This window comes from Octopus bimaculoides, chromosome 6 (genome assembly GCF_001194135.2).
Source record: "Octopus bimaculoides isolate UCB-OBI-ISO-001 chromosome 6, ASM119413v2, whole genome shotgun sequence".
NCBI classification, from domain to species: domain Eukaryota; kingdom Metazoa; phylum Mollusca; class Cephalopoda; order Octopoda; family Octopodidae; genus Octopus; species Octopus bimaculoides.
The window spans coordinates 6,898,815-6,908,721 of NC_068986.1; the positions used below are offsets into that span (position 1 = coordinate 6,898,815).

General features: G+C 35.4%; 1 protein-coding gene across 1 annotated transcript in view; it reads right to left on the bottom strand.

Annotated features, from left to right (window-relative positions):
• The window catches only part of LOC106882610 (mucin-like protein), a 108,281-nt gene that overhangs the window by 57,675 nt on the left and 40,699 nt on the right, over positions 1 to 9,907 (bottom strand). The window contains exons 10-13 of the mRNA XM_052968589.1: positions 8,610 to 8,847; positions 6,128 to 6,297; positions 2,929 to 3,040; positions 700 to 781 (exon numbers count right to left, since the gene is read on the bottom strand). Coding sequence (XP_052824549.1) covers positions 700 to 781; positions 2,929 to 3,040; positions 6,128 to 6,297; positions 8,610 to 8,847 — 602 coding nt within the window. The remainder of the gene's footprint in view (positions 1 to 699; positions 782 to 2,928; positions 3,041 to 6,127; positions 6,298 to 8,609; positions 8,848 to 9,907) is intronic.

The window sequence follows — 9,907 nt, forward strand, 5'->3', positions numbered from 1 at the left end:
TATATATATATCAAGAGGTTTGAGTATCCTTTATGTAGGACAAATACTTACCTGTAATCTATCCAGGCTTTTACTTTGCTTTTGCTGTAGCAATTTTGCTGTAGCAATTTTCTAAAATCATTCTATTTTATGAGCAATTGGTTTTTGTACCCATAGAAATCCCTTTTTACATCCTTTCTTATAGAAAGAGGGAGTTCTATTCAAGGAAAGTATGTTTTTAATATCACCACCATCATCACTATCAAGGTGATAAACTGGCAGAATCATTAGCATAGCAGATGCAATGTTTAGCAGCAGTTTGCTTGTCTTTAGATTCTGAGGTCCACTTTGCTTTTCATTGATTCAAAGTAAATAAAATAAGTCCCAGTCAAATACTGTGGACAATGTAAACTGCTCCCCTCAAAATTGCTAGCCTTATGCCAAAATCTAGAAAGACTTATTGTTAGAGGTATTTTTCACCTCCATTAAGGATAATCAAAAAAGCAATCTTTATTATTATCATTAGAAGTAGTGAAGAACATTGGATTAAAAATATTCAGATTTGTCTCTGAACTCTTACAAAACCTGATTTTACTATTTCTCAGTTTGGAGTCTAAACTAAAATAGACTGCAGTCAGTTCAGTTGCCACTGTCTCCCTTTAAAGGTGCAAAAAATGCTTCTCTAGTGTTGAATATATATAAATGAATGAAGATTTTTACCTTGATAGCAAAGGCTGTGTAGACTGGTATTTTTGAAAATTGGTCATTGTCTTTCATTTCTACACGTACTTGAATTGTAACACTTTGAATAAGATAAAGAACACAAAGAATGTCAGTCAACATACATACATACATACATAAATACATACATACATACATAAATACATACATACATTTCTTTGTATGTTTCTTTGTGGATGACTTGAAACTTTATGCAAAGAACATGCACGAGATAAGAAACAGCTTTGAACTAGTTACAACATTCTCAAAGGACTTAGGGTGGGAGTTTGGTCAGGATAAATGTTGTTAAATGGTTGTGAAAAGGGGCAAAACTATGAACCAGACTTGTAACATCTCCATCTATGATTTGACTGTTTCCCTTATATCTGACAAGGAATGTTATAGGTATCTAGTGGTGGATGAAAACATATTTTACAAAGATATATGTGATCTAAGAACTAGAAAACATCCACTCAGAAAATATTTAGATTAATGTACAAGAAGGGATGAGGTATTGATGGGTTAATGACAACAATGTCACTGCTTGTAGCCTAGCAATTTTTGAAGAAGGGTAAATGTAAGCAAATGCACATATGTGCATGCACACACACATATGTGTGCATGTATAATAGAATAAAAGGATAGAGAGATAAACAGATATTAGGTCAGATTATGACATATTTATATCTATGCAACATATTAAGCATAGCAACTAGAATAAGAACTAGCTGGGAAAAGTTCAGACATCCATTATCTTTGTTGGTAACATAGTGACTCTCCTTAGAGTGAAAGGCAAATTGTGTGATGCTTTTGTGTGAACAGCTATGCTACATGGTAGTGAAATAGAAGCTGTAAATAGAGAAGACATGCAAAGGCTTGAAAGAAAGGAATGCAGTATGCTCCATTGGATGTGCAATGCCAGTGTGCATGTACAGCAATGTATAAATGTGTTGAGAGAAAAATTGGGCATAAGAAGTATTAGATATAGTGCTCAAGAGAGAAGACTGTGCTGGTATGGTCATGTGATGCAAATGGAACCTGTGGAAGAGAAAGACCCAGGAAGATGTGGGATGAAATGGTGAAAAATGATCTAATGTTGAGCCTCCTCTATGAGGAGATGACAAAAAAAACCAAGATGATAGACATTTTGCTTAAGAATATCAATTCATCTAAGTAAAAATGAGGCCCTAAAGGCATGTCATTTATGTCTGTGCCCCCACCTTCTTACAATCTATCCCTTACAAATCTCTTCTCTCCACAACTCATCTTCCTAACAACCCCTATATCCACCTGTGTTCACCACTGACTGCATTCACATCTCCTCCATCTTCTACTCTCCTTTTGCAATCTCATGAACTTACCCACCCACCCTATCCAATCCTTTATATCATTCCACTTATATCCCCTTCCATGTAAGTTGAGGGTATGCCCTGACACATCTTCACCATCTTCTCTCTCTCTCCTCCTTTCTTTCCCTTTTCCCAGTGAAGGGAGGCATGTCTCAGCTCTACTGATGATAGACACTTGTTTCTGTCCCTCCCATCACTTGACACAAAATCACCTCATTTGACACCATTCCCTGCTGCTCAGTTTAGCGGTTCTGTCTTGCAAGGTACTTAGTGACTTCACTAGTGCTGGTGCCATGTAAAGTGGTTGGCATTAGGAAAAGTGTCCAGCTGTAGAAACCATATCAAAGCAGACAATAGAGCTTGTATTGCCAGCTCCTGTCAAACCATCCAAACCATGCCAGCATGAAAGGTGAGTGTTAATGGTGGTGGTGATGATGAAGAGAGAGAGAGAGAGAGAGCGAGAGAGAGAGAAACAAAGGCATAAAGGAATATAAAACATGGGAAATCAGTAGAAGTCACATTAAGAGATATTTATAATACTTGCTACAAGCTTTTACTGATCTATGATTTATATTCCTTTATATATTTGTTCCTCTCAATATGTTGTATAAATTTATAAACAACAGGTATCTCATTCAATATCTGTGATTCACCTCTCTATCCTTTTATTCTAATATACACGAAACCAGTTTAATCAATACATTGCCTACAGCTGATTCTTATTAAGGCAGTTGCCACATATTTACATTTAAAGCTGCACCTGAAGCTGAAGTTTAAACATGAGTTCAACCTAAGTATTAATTGTATGTATCTATTATTTTACATCATATTACACACACACACACACACACACACACACACAGATAGGAAGGTAACTTACCTTGTGTCAAACCCTGGGGCTTTAACAGTTAATAATGTATACTCTCCTGCACCATAAAAAGTATTCCACTTCTTATTTATCATCTTGAAAACCAAGGGGTCTAACACAAATACTGTAGTTTGATACAAAAGAAAAACAGTTTAAGAACAGATACATTTCAAGTCACAATTTATATATACCATCCCTTCTATACAGCCACTCAGCCATTCCTTCTATGCATCCATCAATCCATGAATATTAACATCTTGACACATATACCAATTATCTCCATATCAAACAACAGCATCTTGCCACAAATGATGCCATAAATGTGGAAAACTTTCTTCTCTCATACAATGCTCATTGCTATTTCCAAATATTCACCACCTTTCATATTTGCATATCCAGATTAAGCATGGTTCTTACCATGCTTAGAATGATCACGGCATAGAGCGATTCCAGTCATATTAACTATACTTGTAGAAACTCCTCACACATTTTTCTGCTACTTATGAGAAGGGTACACACACACACACACACACACACACACAAACACAAAATTGGCAACATAGGAATCATCACTACTATCATCATCATTTAATGTCCATCTCTCATGCTAGGATGGGTTGAACAGTTTGCACCAAGCTTCAATATCTGCTTTGACATGGTTTCTATGACTGGATTTTTTATGTGGCACCATTACTGGTAAGGTGAAAAAAAAGTATAAAGTTATGTGTGTGTATGTATATATATGTGTGTGTATACATGCTGGTGGCCAGTCACTTGAGCAGGGCTTGTATCATATTATAACATTGGTGTTTATTATAACTATATTGCTTAAGTCAATTAAACATAATGAAATTTATTAAAATTTTAATCTTTTTTTTTTCTCTGTGGATAATTCAGAGAACTCATAATGGCAGATAATTTCATTTCTGATTCAAGAAAAAGTGTGTTAAATGGATACTGGAAATGTCTAAGTGAAACATTTGGCACTCAAGTCTCAAAGTGATAAAACAATTTAGCACATCAATGAGAAAATTGATGCCACTAGTTCAATTCTGAATACACCTAAAATTGGTCAACTGAAACCAGTTCACACAAAGTACACTAAGCAAAATTTTGCTGAAGAATTTTGTTCATGGTTTAAAAAAGTCCACCAGAAGAGCTTCAGCAGAATCAAATATTTCATGACCCTTGAGTCTATGAATTCTGAAATTGAAAACTTTTCATTCATGGCTACTTGGTTTATTGGAGGATGACACCAACATGTAGCAGCGATTTAGTGAGATAATGAAAACAGAAGGAAATCCAATCCTTTTAGATAACATTGTGTGAATCAATCAATTTTTTTTTTCTTCTTCACATTATCAAGTCTTGTTAACAAATGTAATTGTGTTAATTAGTTAAAACAGACATTTACCATTAACACAACTAAATCAGTCTGGTGTCACTCAGTGTTTGGGGTAATATGTTGAGTTCTTGTGTTTTAGGCCCAATTGTTTTTATGGAAAAGTCAGGTGATACATATCTTGAGATTGTAATGAATGGAACTTAATTAACAACAACCTAATTAACATGATCCCGCTTTCCAACTAGACACTTCAATTCCATTCTGCATTATTCAAGAGAAAATGGATTAACTGAAGAAGATGAATTCATTGGACAACATGCTCACCTGATTGTACCCAAAATAGATTTTTTTAATTTTCTACAGAGTACTCAACGACAATGAAGTTCAGGTGCTACATAAAATGCACCCAGTCCACTCTGTAAAGTGGTTCACATTAGGAAGGGCATCCAGATGTAGAAACTATGCCAAGACAGATAATGGGACTTGGTGTGGCTCTCAGCCTTGTCAGTTCTTGTCAAACCAACAAACCCATGCCAGCAAGGAAAATGGATGTTAAATGATGATGATGTGGGTGATTCAAAAAATTATGTCAGAAATATATTTCAAGATGTTACTGTAGAAAGAAACTTTCACAGAAATGTCAAAGCATGAAAGGTAAACTTCAAAGCTGTGTAAATTGTGAGGGACAACAGCTGGAAAAACTGAGTTGATTAAATTTTCAGTGCTTTTGTAATGAACTAATTTTTAAAAATCTATTTATTACTGTATGTAAAAAGAAAAATGAATATAACTATATAACTAATGTCAAAATATACATCATCATAAACTGTTCACCTAGTTGCAATGCAGCTTGTATATATAAAATGGGTAAGAATGGGTGTAGAAGTGGCTGTGTGGTAAGTAGCTTCCTTACCAACCACATGGTTCCGGGTTCAATCCAACTGCGTGGCACCTCAGGCAAGTGTCTTCGACTATAGCCTCAGGCCGACCAAAGCCTTGTGAGTGGATTTGGTAGACGGAAACTGAAAGAAGCTTGTCGTATATATGTATATATATATATATATGTATTGTGTGTATATGTTTGTGTGTCTGTGTTTGTTCCCCCAACATCGCTTGACAACCGATGCTGGTGTGTTTACGTTCCCATAACTTAGCGGTTCGGTAAAAAGAGTCCGATAGAATAAGTACTAGGCTTACATAGAATGAGTCCTGGGGTCGATTTGCTTGACTACAGTCACATGACTGAAACAAGTAAAAGAGTAAGAAGTTTGCTTAGTAACCGCATAAGACCACTTGAAAATGAATGTAAGGTGATGACCAAGAAGGCAAAGTATGCTTTCATTGATTTTAGAATGAAAAATCTTTTCTCGTCTTTCCAACTTAACGAGTGCTCTCCAGTTATCTGTCAGACTCATCTTTATTAACTTTCGATAATATATCTTGTCCCTTCTGCTTAATTTATATTCATTATAAGCACTATTGTTATCTAAGCTAAGGCCTTTGCCATCAATTTAACCTTCATCTTATATCATGAATAAATGATTCCAGTGAATGTTTCCGCTAACTTCAGGCAAACTTAATTTTATCAACCATTAAGAAGTTGTTACACAGGAACTTCCAGTTGTCCTCTAAACTAAAGGTTTGTATCTCTACTTTCACTTAGCTGTGATAATCTAAGTGATGAATTAGTTCTACATAGAGTCAACTTAATGTGCAACCAAATATTCTCTCACCTAAAAATTAGACCCTTCTGATATACCACTTCCAAAAGCAAACAATTAATAATAATATTACCTTATTTTTCAGATCTTTCATTTAACATTTTGATGAAAAATTAAGGTAAAAATTTAAAAGGAATAAACTTACCAGTCTCTGGAACTTTATACTTTGAACAGGTGTCAGATGGATGAATGTCATAAAATATATTACATAATGGATAGTCTCTACAACAATAGTTTTCACCATCAGCAAAAGATCCATTTATCTTGTATATAAAACCACCATCAGGATAGTTTTTCAAAAGAGCATTCTCAACCCTGAAATGAATTTAAGAAAAACAAATGTATGTGTATTTTAATCTTAGTTTAGAGACAAGGGGGCTGTTACTATAACTGACACTCACAAATTTGTGAGGTTAATAGCATTACTACCCATCTTGATATCTGGAGGCAAAATGGAGTGAGGAGGGAATTCCAGGAGATTGCAGTTTTGGAGATAAGAGGATAAAAATTTGAGTAAAATGTTTGGTGCAGTATAGAATAAAAGGGATGAGTTAGAGCATAGCTAATGAAAGGAGGGAAGATAGGTAAACTAGGTAGGGATGGTAGAAAATTTGTAAGTTCAGGGGAACATGAACTGTTGTAATAATGGTAGAAGTAGAGGTGGAATTATTGTAGGTTAGTCATCTAGTGGTTGCATGGTTGCATATAAATATATGTGTGTTGATATATATCATCATCGTTTAACATCCGCTTTCCATGCTAGCATGGGTTGGACGATTTGACTGAGGACTGGTGAACCGGATGGCTACACCAGGCTCCAATCTGATTCGCCAGAGTTTCTACAGCCGGATGCCCTTCCTAACGCCAACCACTCCGAGAGTGTAGTGGGTGCTTTTACGTGCCACCAGCACGAAGGCCAGTCAGGTGGTACTGGCAACGGCCATGCTCAAAATGGTGTATTTTATGTGCCACCTGCACATGAGCCAGTCCAGCGGCACTGGCACGATCTTACAAGTGCCAGGAAGGCGACGCTGGGCACAGGTGCCATCACGATTTCGGTTTCGCTTGCCCCAACAGGTCTTTACAAGCCGAGTTTCGTGTCCAATGAAGGAGCCAACGTTGGCATGGGTGCCAGTCATCGAACTTAGTTTGTATATATATATATATATAAACATAATTAAGGGATCAGCAAACAGTTGCTTCATCAAATACCGAAGTTCAGAAATAGCAGCTAAAAAGTAGCTGTATATATATAGATATATATATATATATATATATATATACAAAAGCATACAATGGGTATATAGGGATACATTATCCAGATGGGTACTATAAGAGCTCTATGGTATAGTCCAAGATTTTGGCTAACCACATCACTAAGGAAAATTTAGAGTAAGAAATTGCACTGTAGTTGTACTAATGGGTAAATCTGGGTTTGCTTCATTGGATTATGAATATAGAAACATGCATATGTGTATATATGCATATATGTGGATATGTGTGTGTGTGTGTGTGTATATATGATAAGATGAAATATATTGTTAATCACAACTGTTTCAACACATGTAGCATTGATATGTTATGTTGGTCTAGGAGTAAAACTGAAAAAGTGTGACACACTGACATTCACATTTATTATATTAAGGTGGTGAACTGGCAGAATCCTTAGCAGACTGAGCAAAATGCCTAGTATTTCGTCTGCTATTAGGTTTTGAGTTCGGCTTCTGCCAAAGTTGACTTTCCTTTCATCCTTTCAGGGTTGATAAAATTAGTTCCAGTTACATACAGGGGTCGATATAATCGAATTAATTCCTTCCCTCAAAATCTGAGGCATTGTGCTTCTAGTAGAAAGTATTTATTTAAGTTGAAAAAGTGTGACACACTGACATTCACATTTATTTTATTAGATATGTTTAATTTTGGGGAAACTTTATTTCACTGAAAGTGTATTTTATATATATGTGTGTGTGAGTGTATGTGTGTGTATATATATATATATATATATATATATATATATATATATATATAGAGAGAGAGAGAGAGAGAGAGAGAGAGAGAGAGAGAGAGAGAGAGAGAGAGAGAGAGAGAGTGTGTGTGTGTGTGTGTATTGTCATATGCATAGTGAACAGCAAAAATCAAAAGAATGACTTGCATATTCATTTTTAATATGTTTGGATAGATGCAAGTGTGTGAATAAGCGTTTCAACATCTTCTTCTTTCAGGCAAATGGGCATTCACTGCCCTCAACTCATTAATGGAAGGGAATTCTGGGGCATTTAATGTTTTGACATTATTGCCTGCTGTCAGAACCCAAGCTAATAACTTTAACAAAGGTTTGTGGATCTTGTTTATAATTTCTACAAACAAAGGAGATGATCCTTTAGACTCATTTCTATTACATTAGTGATAAATAATACATTTAAAGAAATGAGCAGCATAAATGTAAAATTTTGGCAAACCATGTCTGTGACACTATCTTTATTCCCAGTTGCAACCACTACCATTGAGAGAGAAATTCTGAATATCTATCCCTTTGTAAAAAGAAAAAAAACAAAACAATTATGCTTTATTATACAAAAGAGCAGTTATGAAAATATGTTACTTTATATATGAATACATAGACTTACGATGAATAACAACAGCGCTGTTTTGTCCCATTTATAGTGAAACGGTTTTCATAACATGCATTTATGGTTAGACCTTTAAAAGTAAGATCTACCTTTGCTTGTTGCAGTGTACAGGGACATGGAATTGCAAAAGAGTCAATTTTAAACTGCTCTTCATTTTCACAATGCCACTCCAAACAATTCAAAGAACTTTCAGTTCTGTTTCCAATTTTAAATGTTTTCCTCAATCCATAGACTTCTGAAAAATATAATATTTCTATGTGACAGAAAGATATATATCACCAATTTGCATGTGATGACAAAAGAGATAGATCTTGATATCATTGGAAGTACAGGACTATATTTATTGAATGATACAGTTACAGAAATTCGCATACAGGACTTCAAGGATGTAATGTACCCATTAATCTATTAAAAAATTCCACTGGAAAGAGCTGTAATGAAGTGATGCATATCCATCATTTTGTTATTTATTTGTTTGTTCATAATAGACTTCACTGGAATCCTGACCCATTGGATGTTCTGGAGTACACCAAATAATGTATGACCAATATAAAGTACACTTTTAGATTAGCCCATAGACGGTTAAATTACTCATAAAGGTTAAGTATTCTCTATATACACAACCTGAACTTTTCCACTGGATGTACTTCAGTACCCAGGATATTTATTTGAGTAAAGGTACAGTTTACAAGTTGATTTCGACCCTACCTGGTACCTATCATTTAAGTACCTGACTGTTTTGAATTTTTTATGTTGTATGCCTCCCCGTTCTTAAAAGTTTTTGTCTTACAAGTAATTGGTGACACTGTCAATGCAGGTGCCACTTAAAAGCACCCAGTCCACACTGTAAAGTGGTCAGTGTTCGGAAGGGCATCCAGCTGTAAGAACTTTGCCAAAACAGACCTTGCCTGTGCTTGTGCAACATAAAAAGCACTACTCGTCTTGCTTGTGTTTGAACCATGTAAAATGCACTAGGTCCACTCTGCTGAATGGTTGATGTTAGAATGGCATCCATCTGTAAAACACCTGCCAAAACAATCACAGAAGTCTGGTGCAGGCTTCGGCCTGACTGGCTCTTGTGATACCATCCCACCCATGCTAGCAAGGAAGAGGGATGTTAAACAATGATGATGATGATGATGTGTGTATATATGTATGTATGTATGTGTGTGTGTGTGTGTGTGTCTGTATATATACATATATCACACCGAAAGCATATATGTGTATATATATATATATATATATATATATATACATACACACACACACACACACACACACACACACACACACAC